Source organism: Ochotona curzoniae, unplaced genomic scaffold, assembly GCF_017591425.1.
Source record: "Ochotona curzoniae isolate NIBS_2020 unplaced genomic scaffold, NIBS_Ocur_1.0 contig_2210, whole genome shotgun sequence".
In the NCBI taxonomy this organism is placed as follows: domain Eukaryota; kingdom Metazoa; phylum Chordata; class Mammalia; order Lagomorpha; family Ochotonidae; genus Ochotona; species Ochotona curzoniae.
This window is the reverse complement of record NW_024465369.1, coordinates 31,077,046-31,097,012: the sequence shown is the minus strand read 5'-3', so window position 1 is coordinate 31,097,012 and position 19,967 is coordinate 31,077,046. Positions and strand designations below refer to the sequence as shown.

General features: G+C 40.4%; 1 protein-coding gene across 1 annotated transcript in view; it reads left to right on the top strand.

The window, feature by feature from the left end:
• LRP2 (LDL receptor related protein 2) overlaps nucleotides 1-19,967 on the top strand; it is a 198,817-nt gene that overhangs the window by 58,650 nt on the left and 120,200 nt on the right. The window contains exons 5-11 of the mRNA XM_040971679.1: nucleotides 4,839-4,949; nucleotides 5,269-5,382; nucleotides 6,550-6,666; nucleotides 7,604-7,606; nucleotides 7,825-7,968; nucleotides 9,221-9,340; nucleotides 17,962-18,090. Coding sequence (XP_040827613.1) covers nucleotides 4,839-4,949; nucleotides 5,269-5,382; nucleotides 6,550-6,666; nucleotides 7,604-7,606; nucleotides 7,825-7,968; nucleotides 9,221-9,340; nucleotides 17,962-18,090 — 738 coding nt within the window. The remainder of the gene's footprint in view (nucleotides 1-4,838; nucleotides 4,950-5,268; nucleotides 5,383-6,549; nucleotides 6,667-7,603; nucleotides 7,607-7,824; nucleotides 7,969-9,220; nucleotides 9,341-17,961; nucleotides 18,091-19,967) is intronic.

The following is a 19,967-nucleotide window of genomic DNA, read 5'->3' as shown; positions in this document are numbered from 1 at the left end:
TTGACCCTGAGTTTCTGAAAGCCGCTCACACCAAATTTGATAGGATTTTTTCTCTTTCCAAGGTGCTGAATTTCTGCTTCCATTTTATAAATCTGGTTAGGTGTTTGAAAGCTACTTTTGAGATAGGTAACCCCTCTGTCCTGTTCTCTTGTGTTTAATTGCAATCGTAGGGCTAGTCCTCAGTAGTTGTCACTTCAGAGACCTGACATTGACAGATGGTGATGATGGGGGGGTGATGCTTGTGCCTGCTACTCTATGTCCTATGTTTTGGTGCTCACTTTTCTGGAAACCTAGTGCACAGTTCCTCTGAATTCTTATGTTAGGTGGAAGTCTTTTGCATAATATGCCATAAGTTTTGGGAACCAGGAGATGGGAAAACTTCTCCAGACTTCTTAAACTGACTGGAAGAAAGAAAAACTCAATCATTAACCCTTTGGTTATTTCTTTCTCTTTTTATGTTCTTAAAATGATTTCTTACTCTTTTCATTTCAATTGATTTTATTCATATATATATATATATGAATAAACACACATTTTTTTTTTTTACCTCTTCTTACTATTTTCTATGAAATTTACAAATGGCAACCCAGAGCTATGTTAGTGGTTAGGAACATGAGTCACGGAATTTGCTTGAATTTGAATTCTGGCTCTCTGGAATACCAGTCATGTGACCCTCAAATTTCTTAACTGCTCTGTGTTTCTTCTATAAAATAGGTATAATCATAAAATTTGTCTCGTGTGGTTGTTGTAAGAATGAAATGAGTTCATGCATACTGAATTCTTAGGTACATTTCTGTTACATCATTTTCAGTATGTGTTACGGATAATCATGGTTCCTAAGTTTGTATGTAGTGCTTGCAACTAAGTGTTGGCTGCCAATGTAGTAAACATTTTCTAGCAAATCACTGCTAGACTAGATTAACTTGTCTTGGAGCCGGAATAAGTAACATCAAGTAACTTATCAAGGATTACTTTGGACTTTGAAAAGTCCCAGGTCTCTGGGCTGGGGCTTGTGTCAGCAACCTCTTGTTTTCTTTCCAATCTTGGCTTAAGTCTCTTAATCTACCACTACAGTATCTTCTTTTCCTTTATAATCAGTTTGTTTTCTTTCCTGTGTTCTTTCTGGTCATTTTTTTGCAATTGTAAGAATGCAATGTGTTTACAGTCTTCTTGTCAAGATAACAAAGAATAGTGTCTTTTGTTTGTATTTTCTTTTTCAGTAAATGATTTCCATTCTGGGAGGTCCTCAAACTCCCATGGAATTTTCTTGTTCTAACCTAAATGATTAACAGAGAAAAAAATTAAAAAATCTTTTAGTACCAGTTCTGTCTGTGTTTTGGATACGTTTCCAACTTGGGGGGAATGAACCTGAACATATATTATTTGGAGCTGGGAGAAAATAAAAAGAGCAAGGGTGCAGTGTGAGGAAGAGTGTGCTGACATTTTGTGTCACATAAGCTTCGAAGGGGCATAATCTTTTAATTAAAACCATTAAGAAGGAACAGTTTCTTCTTCTTCTTCTTCTTTTTTTTTTTAAGATTCATTTGTTTATTTGAAAGTCAGACTTGCAGAGAGTGAGAGACAGAGAAAGAGATCTGCCATCTGCTGGTTCACTACCGTAATGGCTACAATGACTGAGGCAGGGCCACACTGAAGCCAGGGACCAAGAGATTCTTCCAGGTCTCTCACATGGTTGGCAGGGGACTAATGACTAAGGCTTTCCTTGCTGCTTCTCCTAGACTGATAGTAGGGAGCTGGACTGGAATAGGAGCAAATGGGACACAAACAGGTGCTCATATAGGATGCTAGCATTGCAAGTGGTGACTTTATTACCATGCCACAATGCTTCCTCCTCTTTCATATTCTTGTAAATTGTCCCTTTATATTGCACTTTCTACATACCTAAAATCCTGCCATTTTAACCATGTGGTGTATTTGCTTCATGGGAAGAAGTTCATAAAGTTAGTTCAGGTTTGCTGAGCAAACCAAGCTGAAAATAAGATTTTAAACATCTCCCATAAATAAGTTCAAAGATATTTGTGACTTTCTGTTTCCTGGGGGTAGACACAAACTTTAATTAAGTCGTAAGAGAAGTAGAGTCTGTTTCTTTGTTAGTGTGAGCAACTTTGACCTGTTGCTGTGTGGGTCTCACTGAGACAGCCACCATTTGCAGATACTTTCTCTGTGTGGCAAAGTCTTGAGGCTGTGCCTAACAGTGCTGGTGGGCTTCTAACTCAGTTACTCTTGTTCAGAGAAGATTTCAGATGGTGTGCAGGGGTTGAGGGGCATCCACTGTGGATGGAGACATCTCATCATTATACTTCATGCTCATTCTGAGTGTAGAACTGCTGACCTGGGGCATCTCTGCATCCTCTCTGAGGACATCGCCGATCTGGTTTGTGGCAGGGAGTGAGCCCTGTGAGTAAACTTTCAATCGTGTCAGTGGAGACTGTGCCACGTCATCCACTGTCAGTTTTATCACACTGGCTCTCATAAGGCAGTCTGGGACTGAAACATTGGTCTGCCCTGTGCGTTCACTCTCAGATTCCTATACTTATGATAATGACCTTCAGGGAAGAAGCCACAGCGCAAGTCCAGATAACTGTTGCTCCCAACAGGGAGCATGTTCATGGCAAAGGGCTTGGGTTTTCTAAGACCTTTTCTCCTGCTTGCCTCTGTCAGCTGAATGTGTGGATGACACGTTGACTCTAGAAGTGACCTGGCACGACGGGGGAAGGGATTTGTTAGTCTCATTTGCAGCAAGCCTCTTTTGCAACTCTTGAAGAGAGAATTAATGTGCAGAGTTGGGTGATTCAAGTGAAGGCACATTTGCTGCGCATTCTGTTTCAATTATGATAAGACAACAGTAACCCTAAGCAACAACTAATTTATGACTATTAAAAGATAAAATATATAAAAATTTAACATTTTAATCACCAACTTACAAATACCTCCCATTCCAATAGATGATTGATTTTACATAACGTTGGCAATTTAGATACTTAAAGATACTTAACAGATTTGTGTTGAACTTCTGCAGATGAGAAGAATTAGACTTATTCCTTCATTATATAAAATAGAGAAACATCATTAGGGAGTCCATTTTCCTAAAGAGTTACCTGTTAGTATGTGGCAGCTTTAACACAGCTTTAGCACAGAGTTCTGTGTGCTGCTTCTCTGAAGGCTGTCTAAACAATTTTCTGAAATATCTCCATGTCTGTAAAGCCTCAAAAACTTTTTTGGGGGGTTTCAGTGTTTTTCTTATTTTAATTTTTTAAAATAGAAGAGTGGGAGAGGGAAAGGTGAAAGAGGGAGAGAGAGAGAGAGAGAGAGATGGAGAGAGATTTCTTGGTTGCTTCCCAAATGCCTGTACCACGCTGAAGTTGGGAACTGAGATCTCAATCTTGTTCTTCCATGGGGGTGGCAGGAATTCAGGGGCTTGAGCCATCACTTGCTGTCTCCCAGGGTGCGCTTTAGCAAGAAACCAGAGTGGAATACAGATAGTGCAGTATGGGAGAGAGGGGCAGCCCAAATTGCATCTTGACCTTGACTCCTCAAATTGATCTCCAAATACAAAACTGAACTCCAGTGTGGGAATGTGCTTTTTGGACATCCAAAATAGTTTTAAGTATTTATCTAACACGTCCACTAGCAATAAATAACTCAATAGCAGTGTTGAACATTTCAGGAGCACTGTAACAGCCTAGCCCTTGCACTATTCCTGAATAATCAAGAGATAATCCTTGTTCTCAGGGCATATCATTATATTGTGAGGAGTACAGAACAAGCTTACTTGAGGTGTCATGAGGGGTATGTGTTTCAAGTCTGGAGAAGTACAGAGGAGGGACAAACAGCAAGACATTTCTGCAAGGGATGTCCTGATTTTCTGCAGTAACCTGGAAAAGAAGATTTAAGCATCAGGTGACCATGAATAGATGGTATGGCATTGGTAGTGTGTGCCCATTGAGTACATTTTACTCTTCAAAATGCCTTACTAGACATTTCCTTCTTAGGTCCATCCACACTGTGGCAGTAGATTATCCAAATGTGCAAATGGGGGAGTGGCGACATAGAAAGTTTCCTTGGCTTGAGTCCCAGCTCCTGAGAGTGCACTTTGGGCTCAGGCCTCCTGACATGTAGGCCCACCTTCTTTCTCTGACTCTCTAGTGGAAAACAAGACCTTCAGTATGACAGTGCACCAGTTTTCTGAGATGTTCATTTCAAATTAGATTCTGTCTCACTTTTCAGCTCTCAATTCAGAAGCCACCTTTTTTAGCGAGACTCCCCTGAGTCACCAAACGCCTCATAGTGTACAGTCTCACAACTCCCCCTACTTTCCACAGTAGCATTTCGTAATTTGCCACCTATTATTATTTGATTAAGGTCTGTCTTCCTCATCCAATTGTGATCTCTATGAGGTCAGAGGTCATGGCTGTGTTATATACTAATAATGTATGCTCAGCTTTAATATCTAGCATGTAGGAGTCACTCAAGAAATGTTAATTGAGGGCCTGGTGCGGTGGCGCAGTAGTTAAGGTTCTCGCCTTGCACGCCCGGGATCCCATATGGGTGCCGGTTCTAATCCCAGCAGCCCCGCTTCCCATCCAGCTCCCTGCCTGTGGCCTGGGAAAGCAGTTGAGAACGGCCCAAAGCTTTGGGACCCTGCACCTCATTGGCCATTGTGCTCACTCGGGGAGTGAATCATTGGACAGAAGATATTCCTCTCTGTCTCTCCTCTCTGTATATCCGCCTTTCCAATAAAAAATTAAAAAAAAAAAGAAATGTTAATTGAAAGAACATCTTCTAATTTTTTTTGCTATTTCCATTCTTTGTAATAGAATACCCAATCTGTGACCAGCTAACCTGTGCCAGTGGAGCCTGCTTCAATACGAGTCAGAAGTGTGATGGGAAAATTGATTGCAGGGACTCCTCTGATGAATTCAACTGCAGTAAGTAATGTGACAGAGTTATGAGCTGAAACCTGTTGCTTATGCCTTGGAAGGGGTAACCCTGTGTGTCTCTTCTCAAGTCTACATTCAGTGAATTCATGGGGGTGGTTTGAAGTCAGCCTTTGATTGTAGCATTTACACCACGGAAAATGGCAAGCATAACCCATGGTATCTTTCAGTTTCTGGAAATATGATTGTTAAATATTTTACCAGCACACTAATGCCTAATAAATCTCCTTGGGATAGAACCTTCTGAGATTAAACGGCTACACTGAATTTGAAATTTTCTCCTCTTTCCCTTTTTAATCTTGTCTTCCAGCCAGCGTGTGTGCACACAATGAGTTTCAATGTGGTGATGGAAATTGCATTCCTCGCTCCTATGTCTGTGACCATGACTTTGATTGTGATGACAGCAGTGATGAACATTCTTGCAGTACGGTGATTTCCTTATGTTGGGTCGTGTTGTTAGGAGTGGGTTTTGTGTTTTACGGGTTTCCTTCCACCTTCCACAAATAATTCACTTATTTTCAAAGAAAAGAACCGTCTTATTTGATCACAGATGAAACCAAAAGATCATCCAGGAGCAGTGTCATGAGCCCTGTGTGTTGTTCAACCTGGACTTCTTAATCTTCAAAGGATCTTTGTTGAGTTGAAAGGTTGCTAATGGACAGTTCTTTCTGTAGGCTATAAGGGAACTGATATGTTGTATCACTGACTCTCAGATTACCATAGCTGAGGAATGGTTGTGATAACCTTGACAGTAACTTTGTCATTCCTACCCCTCTCAAATTGGAAGTTCAGGAAAACTTCCTTGCAGGTTGGGTGCCTTCTAGTGCTTCTAATTTGATCACACTTTATTTCTATGCTGTTGCCTGTAATGTAAGCATCTCTTATTTTTTACCACTAATTGATTCTTTTTTGACTGTATAAGATTAGAAGAATCCATGAGGAAGTTTTATTATTTCTAATATTCTAATATATATTATTTATAATATTCTGATATTTTAGGTAGTAATCCGTATGATTTTTCTTTGCCCCTGTTTTGACTGATAGACACCCATTATGGGGTTGTTAAATATTTTCAGTATCATCCTGAATTTCTATGAGTCATGCCTAAGTTCTTTTCTGAAACTTGGACCTATTTCAGCACTCTATTAAAGATCATATGGATGGTTGAGGCAGAATCATTTGGTCTCAGACTGCAATTATAGTACTATGACGAAGTATGAGCATGATTGAATATTCTGATTGTCTTGAACTGTGTGTCTCCAGACATCCTGGCATGTCAGCCCATCTTGGTTCTGCCTCAACCTGTTGCATACCACCATCTGCAATCTTGACTACCAGAGACTAGCACCTGAGCTCATTTCCTGGATCCACAGCTGCTGTTACTACCTCTTACTTTCCCCCTTTCTCCTTTTTCCTTTTTTTAAAAAATTTTCTTTCTTTCTTTTCTTTTTTTTTTTTTTTTTTTTGTCATGCTACTTAAGGGTTGAAGCTGAAATAGAAATCTTATTTGCTAGGAGCAAAATATAGACAGTGAGGTGAACACTTTGATTTTTTTACCAAGTGATTGGTGAATGTTGTTGCTTTCTTCCAGTTTATCAGACCTGCGGTGGCAACCAATTCACATGCTCTAACGGCAGGTGCATTCATCAACATTGGGTTTGCGATGGACAGGCAGATTGCGATGATCAAGGAGATGAAGAAGGATGTGGTATGGAGAGGAAGAGATTCCTATTTAAATGCTGTCTTCATGTTTACCAGAACCTGTTTTTCCTTCTTACCTTTCAAGTCTTAGGACTGGTTGGGATTTAAGAAGTTGTTTAGGGACTTAATGGGTGGTTAAGAAGGAGGTGATGCCATTTTATTTTTCTTTTCTAAAATGATTCTAAACTTAGTTGCAGCACAAATTAAAATCTGTATTACAAAGGTAAAATAAATAGTATAGTCTCTTCTTCTATAACCCACTCTGACATTTTTCCATTTAAGATTGCCTATTACTGCTAGGTGTAAGTGGTAGGCTGGGGAAGGAGGCAAAAGAGGGGAAAATGTGATTTGTCTCAGGCCTTACAACTTCTCAAATTGTGTTTGAACCATGGTTACAATTACATTCAGTTTTTGTCTTGTTTTTGCAAATTATAATTTCAAAATTAATTACTGGCTTCCCTTCCTGTATTGAGAGAGAAGCCACACAAGGGTCACACAGAATGGAATTAGGGATTGGCCAGTACAGTTGCTACCCAGGGAGGAGTGACAAGGATGGGGCCATACCTCTCACATTTCAGAGGTTCCTAACACTCAGCGGAAAATGAAGAGCCTTCCCTGTTTCAGGACCAGATGTAATACACATGGAGCTGCTTTTTCTGGGAAAAAGCACAGGTTTGCTTCATGTTTCACTGTTCCAAGAAGTAGACTTCCTACATTTGAGTAATGTCTTTTCCTGTGGTGTCAACATTTTGTTAAATAAATAAAGCAAATCAAATAACTCTGAAACTTGGCAGTCTTGGAGGAATTTTCCTGGATGGGCCCTGGGTTCTGTTAATTAGGATGGGGGTATCTGACTCTTCTCCTCAGTAGTTTAGAAATCTGGTTGACAATTCAGGCCCCTATGTGATTCTCTTACCACCTTGCTGGGGCTGCCTTCCCCAAAGAGAGTGAAACTTAAATAATTCCATCTTGCCACTCATTAGACTGTTAGCAACAGACTAGTGAAACAGAAACTTCGAGTTTGCTGTCAAATACAGGTTGTTTGGAGAGTGCTGTTGGCCATCTTAAACATGGATTTAAAGAGTGCTGACTCCACTTGTCATGTAGTCTGCAACAACGAAAGCTCAATGCCTCTCTCTCTCTCTCTTTTTTTTTATTCCCACAGATGGCAGTCATCCTAATTGTTACCCAAGACAATGGGCTTGCCCCCGATCTGGAATATGCATCCCGACTAGTAAAGTTTGTGATGGAATTTTAGATTGCCCAGGAGGAGAAGATGAAAACAGTACCACTGCTGGAAGATCTTGTAGTAAGTATGCAATTTTTTTTCTAGGCAGATTTCTGATAAAGAAGGTGCTGTTCTAGACCGGATTCTCCAATGTACACTCTATTAACAGTCCTTTGTATTGCAAGCTACTTCAAGCCTTTGTGGCTTAAGCCAACAAACAACTACTAGTTCTTACAATTCTGTGGGTTGGCTAGAGAATTTTTTTCTGGCCTGGACCAACTCACTGATTTTACAATGAAAGCTTGGGCTATCCCAGGTTTGTTTGTTTATGTGGTTTTGGAAAGAACAAACACCCTTTTTAAGCACTTGACGCTCTGCTCGTGTAATGTTTGCTAATGTTGTAACCATAGCATGTGACTTGATCAAGCATGGAATAGATTGAAGAAATCAGTTACATCTCTTGATGGGTGGAGCTTACAAAGATATCTAGCTTCCCCAGAACAGGGTCTGTTTTCATACCTATTGTGATGACTGTAAGAGTATACTGAACATTTTGTTTCTTGGATTTAATACCCGAGAAAGGCTTTGTCTGGCTATTTGGAAAATAAAAACGTACAACAAAGAAACTCAAGCTTATGTTTCCTGGACTATGTGCTTTTAGTTATTTTGTAATAGTAAGATAAAATTGGCCATACTTGATGCTCTTGTACAATGTCTTGTGTGTGTGTGTGTGGGGGGGTGCGTATTTTTCTACCATTTTACCATTGATTTAGTGGACAGCTTTCTATTTTGCAACAGAATGCAATTTATGATCCTGTCGAGTGTATAATGTCTGACTAAGTTTATAGTTCTATAATAAGGGTTGTCTTCTTTTTCCTGATAAAACTTGTAATACGGAAACATGCAGAGACTTCAAAAGCATTTTTCCCTAATTTCATTTGAGAGTCCTTTTAAAATAAAATGTAAGAAGAGACATATAGTCATTGCACAACAGCTAGAGAATAAAAATTAGCAGAAAGAAGAAAACAGAGTCACCTACAATCCCATCATCTAGAGTTAACCACAGTTAAACCTTTTTAAGGGTGTATTTTTAATCCAGTCACTTGCATGTTCTTAGGTCTTTTCACTATAAACACAAAAATAGGCCTATGACCAGATTTTTCTGGAAATAGCTTGTAAAACAAGTATCAATTGAGTTTTCATCACATAAGATTATGATGAATTTTGAATGGTGACAGGTTTTTCAGTACCTCTATATTATGCTTACAAAAGAACTAGCAGGTGTTACTGTGGGTCATCATTCACATAATTAAATGATTTTTTCCTTGTTTAGGTATGACCATGTGTCCTACCTTGAACTGTGAGTTCCAGTGCCACCAGACACCTTATGGAGGCAGCTGTTTTTGTCCCCCAGCTACTATCATCAACCACAATGACAACCGTACCTGTGTCGGTAAGTGTCAGGTGGGTGTGGGTTGTCTTTTTTCACAGTGTACTCAGAGGTTCTGTTATCTCAGATATCTGGGAGTTTGCTGTGAGCAAGAGTGGTGTCATGACAAAGTCACACAGTCCTCACAAAACCCTGGAAAGTAGCAACATTTCACTCCAAGAGGCGTTTAGGAGCTGCTTAAGGCAAAAGAGTGGTTTGGGGATGACACCTGTTAATTTTCTGATGGTGGATGTCTGGTACATACTTTTTTTTTTTTTTTTTTTGCTATGTGTTTGGAAGCAGGGCTAAGATGGGCTTACTGGTTTTTAATTTCTGAGTTACTCCTCCAAGTGTTTGGTAGATAGCTGCTGCATGGAGCCCATCAAGGATTTCCCCACTCTGCTCTCCAGTCCTTTCCCGAGATGGACAGATATGTCCAGGATTCAGCAACTAAAGCATTGGTACCCGACACAGCAGAGGATCTTCTGGTCATTGTCCTGGTGTTGACACTGGTGGATTCCTGCCTGTGCTGAGTCAGTTGTTCATTATACTTATTTTCACTTCTAATTGGAACTAACTTTAGGATATAACAAAATTTTTAAAATTTTTTTCTTTCTGATATTGTTTACATAGTTGAGAGGGATGCACATTCACGTGGGTTTGTGGGCCTTTGATTAGGGTGGGCAAGATCAGGTGCAGAGGAAGGTGGGGGAGACATATGTTTCAGTTCTCCTTTTTTTTCTCCTGTGTCTGCAGGGGAGAAGGGGGAGGTCCTTGCTGTCAAACTACATCAGAGAATCTACTACCGTCAAACCACCCAGGGAGGGGAAGATCATTTGATAATGCCTTAGGGACCCCAATGTAGGGAAGAGTGTTCTAAGGGTTATTTGAGTGGTTTTGATAGTTCTGATAAGTTATTGGTTTTGTTGCTCCAGGGTTGAGAGAATCTCTCCAAGGTCTTACGGCTGACAAAGTCCACCTTAGTGCACCCACAGACCCAGGATCACGTTGCTAGCTTGATCGGGAGAATTTTCCAACTTGTTCTGCTTTTCATGCTCTGATAACGCAGTTGATGTCCTCTGGTCTAGATGAGCTGGCTGGCATGTCTCCTATGTGTATCTGGTCATGCTGCCCTCTGCACAGGCTCAGTTGTGATACATGCACTCCAGACTATGTGTCTTGTGATTTTCCCTAAGGCCAGTGTCTGAGTCCAGCAGTTCTGTTGGGGAGTTTCTCAATAAACATCACCCAGGGTGGCCTCAGACTTGACTCTTATGTGTACCAGCCAGTGTATGGTGAGGTATGATTTGCCAACTGTACCAGCCAGTACACATACTAGTGGATTCAGCTGCCTGGTTAGTTCCATCCCAGCCCTATATATATCTCACATGAACCAAAGGGTGCTGTAGCCTAGCCTAGCCACCCCTCCATAGATCTGATCCTCACGCATACCAGTGGGTGCTGTGATCTAGTGGGGTGACCTCCAATAACTCCCACCAGGCTGGCTCCCAGTCCTGATTTTTGTGTGTAGCAGACTCTGCTGTGGCCTAGTCTGGCAAGTTCCCAGCCCCAGATCTTGCATCTATCACAGGATACTGCAATCCAGCCTGACTAGACTCACACCAGTCCCAGTACTTCCCAGCTGTTGCTGCAACCTAGCCTGGCTGGCCTGTACCCATTCTGGCATTTGTGTGCCCCAGTAGGTGCAGCAGCCTAGCCCAGCCTGGCCCGCATCCAGTCCTAGATTTTATGCTCACCAGTGAAAACAGCAGTCTAGCAAGGAAGTCCTTGGAGTTCCCCTACCAGGCCTGCTCCTAGTCCCAGGTCTTGAATGTGTTGAAAAAGTTCTTTATCAGTGAAGTTTCTAGCTGGAGGCTGCCATGGCAACTGCACACTAAGGCATGAAATATTTCCTCAGATCTCTGTTATCTGAATTACAAAATTTAGATTTCTCTCACTGGGAGACTTTTGATTCTATTGCCAGGTCTGGGCAGGATAGGATCTTATGAGGGGACATTTAGACATGTCCAAATATCATCAGTATTTATTTACTTCAGAATTAAAGAGCTTTTTAAAGTTGTGCTTTCTTTTGCATTCTTTCTGATTTTTGGTATGTGAGTTATAATTTTTTTGTGTGTGTGTGTGATAAAATGGCCATAAATGTGGCAAAAAAAACCACCTTTGTACTGGTGTTGAGAGACATTTGGAACTAGACACTATTTGATAATCGTGTATGAATTGCTAAAAGATTGGTGCTTCAGAATTGCCCTAGGGTATTTGAGTTCTTTTTATATTCATAGAAATTTGAGATTATTATTAGGATTTTCTGGCTAAAATCAATCATAGCATGCATAAGGAAAATAAGGAAAACATTTAACAAGCGTGTCTGCTAAAATAAATTTCTGAGATATTGATATAATTTGGAAAAAGGTGAGTTTGGAAAAATCTAATAAATTTATTTAGTCATTAATCTCAGCTCATGGCTTCCAACATAATTGTATTTCATCAAATGTGGTGGATCTCCATAACCACTCCTAGCCAGGAAGTTTCTTTAATACCAGAAATAAACTCTGGTTTGCAAATTAAATTTATAATTCTTTTTTTTGATTACATTTATTTGTGTCTTGATTTTTTAAATTAATTTTTAAAGTCTGTTTAAACAGAACGAATTTCCTGTATATAGTTTTAAGAACATAGTAAGTCACATCCTACCATCCCTCTTTCTTCCCTCCTCTTCATTTTTTCTTATTTTAATTTTTTACAATGACGTACTTTCAATTTACTCTTTTTTTAAGATTTATTTTTATTATTTTTTTATTGGAAAGGCGGATATACAGAGAGGAGAGACAGAGAGGAAGATCTTCCGTCCGATGATTCACTCCCCAAGTTAGCGCAACTGCCGATGCTATACCGATCTGAAGCCAGGAGCCTCTTCCGGGTCTCCCACGTGGGTGCAGGATCCCAAAGCTTTGGGCAGTCCTTGACTGCTTTCCCGGGCCACAGGCAGGGAGCTGGATGGGAAGCGGGGCTGCTGGGTTTAGAACCGGCGTCCATATGGGATCCCGGGCGTGCAAGGCGAGGACCTTAACCACTTGCGCCACCACGCTGGGCCCCAATTTACTCTTTAATCACTAGATTAATCCTCCTGAATTCTTGAGAAAGTATATTCTTCAGTGTTAGTGAGAACTGTAATTTGTGGTTCACTGAGCTGTCAAATGGTGGCAAAATCTGTGTCTTTATATACAGGAAAGCAATTTTTGGTGTTTAAAATGGGCAATTTTAGGCTGTTAATATCAGGACCATATCCCAAGTTTTGGCTATGATCCAGCTGTTCCTCTTGAGTAACTGTATTCTACAGACCAGGTTAAGAGTGAGTGACTTGTCCAGGCCAGCCTAAGGTGTCTCAGAAATTCTGGGAGAACTAGCAGTCCTGTATGAAAGCCCTACAGATTTTTTACTCCTTGTAAATAAAACATTATTGTCTGCAACAGTCCTTCAGTGAGACTGCAGCACAACTTTTGGGTTTTTACTTCTTTTTGCCATTATCATTGTGGGGGTGTGAGGGGTATGCTGCATTCCAGGAATGGTACAAGCGTGTGTACATTTGTAAGGGGCTCTCTTGAAGCTCTGCCCTGGCCTCCTGGCACCTCTGTGTGGGCAGCATCCCTTTGTTCTTGAAGTGGTGCTCAGCTGTGAGGGCGAAGCTGCTCTTTTGTCTTTGGCAAATGGCAGGCTTCTCTATCCCCTCTCGCCTGCCCCCCGGCTGCCAATCCTATTTCTAGTTCTCCAGATTTCAAGGGAATTCTCTTTTCTCTCAGTAGAAAAGAAATTCCAATGGAAATGCTGGAAGCCACAGTCTTAGCATTACATCAGCTTTTTTCTCTTTCTTCCTTTCTTGACATCCAAAGAGGAGTAGACGCTGAGCTGCCTTGCAAATGAAACTCTTTTTGGACAAAGTGATTTGACCTTTTTGGACGAAATGATTTGTTTTTGTAGGATCTTTGGGTCAGTCTTGTGATGCCTCACAACCTGTCTTGCATCATTCTTCTACCTTAGAGCCCAGACAGCAGTTTTCATCTTTTTCCAAATCTAAATATGTGGTGAACCTTGGGGTTATGCTCTTAGTTCCAGGTGTCCACAGCTTCTAAAATATCTGGCCACTGCATTTTTTTTTTTCTTTTGCAATCCCTTAAGAGGTGAAGAATAATGTATTACAAAATTTTACATGATTTTAAAGGTATTAGTTTTATCATGTTAGTAAAGCTAGTACAGAAAATTGCAGTATTATCAAATGCATGAGATAGTTTCAGAATTTATAGTGCAGCTGGCACTGGGGCTAATTCTGTCAAGTTAAACCACAGAACCACCTGGAGAGTGCATAATCCGGGAGTGGCCTGGGAGGGAAATAGTGGGTTCCATCCTCTTGGGTTACCACTCTCATGGGAGTGCATGAAAACTAGGACAGGGGATTGGGTGGCTAGACAGAGAGACACCCAACAACATCTGTGTGGGGTGGACAGTGAAACTGGTTAGATGGAACTAGGTTTTAATACCCATTGACATGTATGAGAGCCGAATGGAATGTGGGACAGACTGGACTAGTCTGCTGCATGTACTGGCAAACCAGGGTAGTGGGTGGGCCTGGTGGGGGTTATTGTGGGTTGCTTCGTCTAGGCTGCAGCTCCCTCTGGTTAATGTGAGGACTAAGTGTGTGCTGGACAGAATCAGGCTGTACTGCAACACCCATTGGTTCCAGTGGAGGATAGGGCTGGAAACAGAACCGACCCAGCAATTGTAGCCATCAGGTGATTGGGGCAAGTACCAGGCCCTGTACTTGCAAGTGTATACAAGAATCTGGTCTGGGAACATCTCAGACGAAGTCTCTTTGGAAATCTCCCCAATTGAACTGGTGAAAAGACAGAGGACAAAGCATGTCAGTCAACTACTTCAGCCATAGGTTGGCAGTGAAAAACTGGGCAAACGGAGACTAAAATGGACAATGTCAATCAGTAGATTCTTCAGCGACCTCATCATGCTTGGAGTGGAGAGATTGACAGCAATTCATAACTGTTGAACTGTCAAAACCACTTGAGCGAGAATCTTGGAGCGTGCCCCACATCGGGGACCTGGGGTGGGTGGGAGACTGGGTGGGGCTTCTCCCTTAAAATCCCCCTTTATCTCAGATATATGAAGGAAACAATATGGAAATGGTGGTCTTGCCCATTTTCCTGTAGCCCTTGAACCTTTTTACCCTAATTGACTATGTAAAGATTGCCAAAAATAATATAAAAACCAAAAGGAACACACGCACAAAAAACATAAATAGTGGCTTGGGGCAGGCAGGCATTTAATGGAATGGAGAGACAACATTCCCACAAGGTGTGCATACCAGAATCTCCTTATAGCCTAAGTATCACATTGTTTGCTTCCTGAATAACAGTCTGCATTTTAATGGAGTACCCTAGTTGATTACAAGCCCATTAAAGATTGAGAGGCAGTGTCCCAGGAATCACTCTAACTATATGTTCCCTGCATGGACATAATTTCTGGCATGCCAATAACTACTACAGATAGAAGTATGTTTTAGACCTCATGGATGTTGAAGATGACACAAACTTTAAAGGGTATTTATGATTATAACAGGATAGCAGACCAAGGCAACTAGGCAAATAAAACTAGCGCAAGAAAATGTAAAAATGATATCATTGTTTAGTGAAGTGTTGAAATTTTACAGTGAAATTTTCAAGAAATGTTTAGGTGCTAAGAAGAAACTTAAAATTGCAAATAAAAATTGTGTGTACAAAAAAAGAATTTATAGTGCACTGTATAGTTCATAGCATGTTGGAAATAGCGTGGTCCAATAGTATGTACTAGTTTGAAGTTATACAACAGGCATTTTCTTTTAATGCCCCTGGTCTATCTCTGGGACTTTAGGATAGGCAACATCATCTGGGGATAAACTTGGCAAGTCTACTTTAAAATGTGAGACCCCCTGTCACCTGCAAGACCTTTCCTATGACCTTCCTTGTCTTTTAGGAATGTGACCATCCCTGTCTTTTAGGAATGTGTCATTTGCCTCCGAGTTTTGAAACTGCCTTAACATTTCTTATGCATTTGTTTCCAAGAGGATTTTGTACTTCTACAGCACACTCTTTGAAGACAGGACCTGATGAAGCCAGTTGTATGCAATTCAACTGAGCTGAAAGTTCAGGAGCCTTATTTTGGCTTGTTCTCTCAAGCAGTACAATTCAACAGTTTGGCTGTAACCCTTTGCATGGCTGACTCATTACAGAGGCTTCAGGTGCTGACAACCTATGCAACATTCATCATCTTAGATGTGCATCCCCTGAGAATGTCAAGAATAAAACTGAATGACCCTTATGTGAAGTAGTCTCCCTACTGTTCATCTGCCCCTGGTGGTCTTGACCTGGCGGTGGAAGCCCTGGGGCATACTGAAACAGTTTACTGGGCTCATTGTTTCTGATTGACAGGACATGCTGTTTGTTGACAGTGATATCGTGGTGCACCATTAGGGCAGGGAGGTCATGCAGTATGGTGGGGCTTTACACAGCCAGATTGATCAGAAGGTGTCTCAGGGGTCTCAGCTAAAAAGCATGTTTTAATTATTTTTAGAGTGATAGTTGTTGATAAAAGGGGACAAAGAATAACAAGGAAAGAAGAAATAAAATTAGTGAAGTGTATGGGGGAGGCCTGGAGAATTTCAGTGGTGGTAAAGTTTCTACTATCTATTTTGCTCTCCTGAAAATGACTCGTTTCTGCTTTCTTTTTTTCTTTTCTTTCTTTTTTTTTTTTGTCAATTTGGCTGATGATGGATATTCCTTAGCCTTTGTTTTTCTTCATAATGTCACAATGGATCTGATCCTTTACGTGCATGATGGTGAATTTACTAAATCATTCTACTCTTTAAAGCACTTGGGTACAGGTGACAGGAAGGTGTACCCATGGATTTCTGCACCTTTGATTCTCTTCTGCTCAACTCCGAGCTCCACCTCTCAGGGTGATCCTGGACCCTCAGACAAAGTTCACAGCTCTTGCATTCAGAATGAGGTCATGACATTCTTGGGAGCTGAGGGCGAATGTCCTGTGCTTTCGTTCCTACTTAGGCAAGGCAGCAGGCTTGAGGTGAACACATCCTGGTTCATCACTGAGAACATTCACATCCATAAGGCCTTATCAGGTGCAGATTGGGCTGATTTGTCTCCTGCTCTGGTTAGTCACTGTCTTTGGCAAGAAGGACATACCAGTCCTTGTTATGTATTGTCAAGAGAGACTGACTTGATCCCAGGGCTTTTTCAGTCTCTTCTGGCTGGGAACTCCTAGGAGGCTGGGCCTACCAGCGGCCAGCAGGTGTGGGAGCTCCCAGTCCATCATTCTGACATTTGTCTCAGTATGTAATCAGGTCTTAGAAATCTGGAGAATTCTTGACCTGACGGTGCAATGGTTTCAGGAATTATAATCCACTCAAGAATTTCCTAAAGCTCGAGGGCAGGGAACCTTGTTGGCATCCTGTCCTAGGGAAGAGAACAGGTGCAGGATGATGAACTGGATGTAGAGTTGGGGAGTCAAATGAAGGTTTTTTAGCACCAAATTCTGTCCTTAAATCTTTAGGAAAGAAGGAAGATATTCTTTATTTAATAGGTTGTTGTGTTATCCCCCTCAATGTTAGATTGCTTGTGACGGTTATCTAAATTTGTTTTTACATAGTAGAACTGTATTTCTATAGCAATGAACAGAGCTCTCTCATGTAAGATATCTATTAAATGAATAATAAGCTAATGAATAAATAGAAGATTTCTTTTTACAAAGGATATTTGTGTGACAATTTCTTTTCAATTTAAGAATTTATTTTCATTTTAGTTTTACAAGGCAGAGATACATAGAGATAGGTAGAGAGAGTTTTTCTTGTCACTGATAAACTCCCCAAATGCCTGCCACAACAGGAATGGATCAGGCCGAATCCAGAGTTCATGTTTTGAAAATAACGCTAATTCAGTTTTGGTTATGGCTTTTTTTTACATTTCAAAGAAAAGATAACTGGGGAAGCAGAACTTCCAAACACTTTATTATAGCCACATATTTATGTCTTCTTTAAAAAAAAAAAAACACTTTTATTGGCTTATTCAAGGAAAGACACAAAGAGGTAACTTCCATCTAGTTTTCATTTCGCAAATGTCCAAAACTGCCTGGACTGGGTTGGGCTGGAGCCAGGAAACAGGAACTCCATCTGGGTCTCCTAGGGTGGCCATGACCCAACTCTTTGAGCCATCGCCTGCTATCTGATAGAGTGCACGCTAGTAGAAAGAGCCAGAACTAGAAAATGAACTCAGGCAATCCACTGTGGGACTTGGGTTTTTTTCACTGACTTCTTAACCACCAGGCTAAATTTCTTTATTTTTATAAATTATTTGAGTGCCTTTTTGGTTTTCCCAATGATGAACATGCCTACTCCAACCTCCTAGGTTTTGTTGTATGCCTGGAACCTGCACTTTCCTTGAGAAGAGGCTTACCATGCATTTCTGGAATGTCTTTGCCCAGGATTTTTTGTTTGTTTTTGTGTGCTCAAGAAATGTGACAAGAAGAAGAAAAGAAAAGCTGATTGCAAATCTCTATTTCCTCTGTGACAGGTTTTAATGATTGCCAGATATGGGGCATTTGTGATCAGAAGTGTGAATATCAGCTTGGACATCACCGTTGCCAATGTGAAGATGGATATATCTTGGAGCGTGAGCAGCACTGCAAGGCTAATGCTTCCTGTGAGTACATTGTGGGCACTTGTATATGTGAGCAATAAGCATCTGTTAACTTCCTTCTGTGATCCATGACAATGGAAATATTCACATTTGTGTTTGTGGCTGGGTCTCATGTCATGCATCAAGGGTGGTACCTGCTGCCAGGAAGAATGGGTCAACAGTGCTTTCATACTTTACCTATTAGAGACCAGTTTGTGCGCTAATGATCATTATTAGTAACTTTCATCAGTTGCTTTGTTGTCTCAGACTATTACTAATTGTAGGATAAGTTTCATGCCTGCATTTAAAAGAATACAACATTTAGATTTTGATTTACCTACCACAAAAGTAGATGAAAATTATCTATAAAAATTTTCTTTTAAAATTTTATTTTTATTGGAAAGGCAGATCAGATTTGCGGAGAACAAGAGGCAGAGAGAAGGATCTTGCTCTATTGGTTCATTCTCTAAATGGCTGCAAAGGAGAGAGCTGATCTGATCTGATCTGATCTGAAGCCAGTAGCCAGGAGCTTCGTCCAGGTCTGCCATGTGGGTACAGAGTCCAAGGCTTTGGGCCTTCTCTACTGCTTTCCCAGGCAGCAGAAATAGAGCAGCTGGGACAAAAACTGGTGCCATGTATCAATCTGGCACTTTCAAGGTGAAGATTTAGCCATTGAGCCATTGTGTTGAACTCAGCAATATTTTCATTTATGAAAAATTTAGAGGTTTTCCAAAATGGGAAGACCAAGTTTGACCAAATTTTATGCAGAGGCCCTCCATACTGGATATTTTGTTGGAACCAGTCTAAGAGTGTGTGATATAGAAAAATAATGAAGAAATTGTGCTAATGAAGGTAGACCCTTCAAAGCATCTTTGTCACAATGAATTTCTTAGTTGAAATTCTGTTTTTTACTTCCTTTTTTCCCCAATTTTATTTCATAATTTGGAAATTCCTCTAGTACCTTCTGAAATGTAAGTGTTCACATGACTGGTGAATGACCCATTTTCTATTTTTTCTGCCCAGGTATACCTACTTTGTTGACAGATATAGCTGATTCTTAACAAGTTAAATTTGTTTTTGCACAGATTTATGCATTCAACAACTTTAAATTACAGCAAGATATCTAATGAAATGTCTTCTTCCATCCCAGGTTTTTACTACCTGTTCCTTAACTTCAGTTCTAGAGATTTTAAAATGCATGCACAAGAATGTACAAATAGATATTTAACCCTATTGTTATATATGTGGTAGTAAACCATACACACCAATGTGATTTATTTTTTCTGGAAGAGCTTCCCTTGAGAAGATATTAAGCTCTTCTATAATTCTGCTTATAGAGTGGCATATTATGTGTACATGATTTTCTTACTAGTTCCTTATTGATGGACTTCTCTTTCCTTGCAAATAAGAGTACACTAAATAGCCTTATTCCTGTGTCATCTTGCATCTTATTGATGCTTATGAATGAGGCAGATCTAGATCTACCATTGACATATTTTTCACAGAGTAGTTTCCTGACAATCTTTAAAATGTGTCCATATTCAATAGAAAGTGTTCATGCATGTGGAGGTGAACTATTCACATTATCAAGGATTCTCAAAAGTACCTGATAAATTCTTCTCAGCTTTGTTGAAAATGTACTGGACTAGCAATCAGGATACTTGGATCCTTACTGGTCTGTTCCTGATATACTATGATTTTGGAAAATTCATTAAACATTTTTGTGCCTCCATTTGTCCTTCTGCTAAGTAGGTGGAATGAGATCCATCTGTCTGCTACAAAGATTGGATATATTTTAGAATCAAGTAACCTACCAGAAGAAAGCAATTGAAAATGTGCAAAGCACACCAGTTGTGTCTACTTCCCTACCCTTGCCTCCCTGAAAGAATGAAAGAATGATA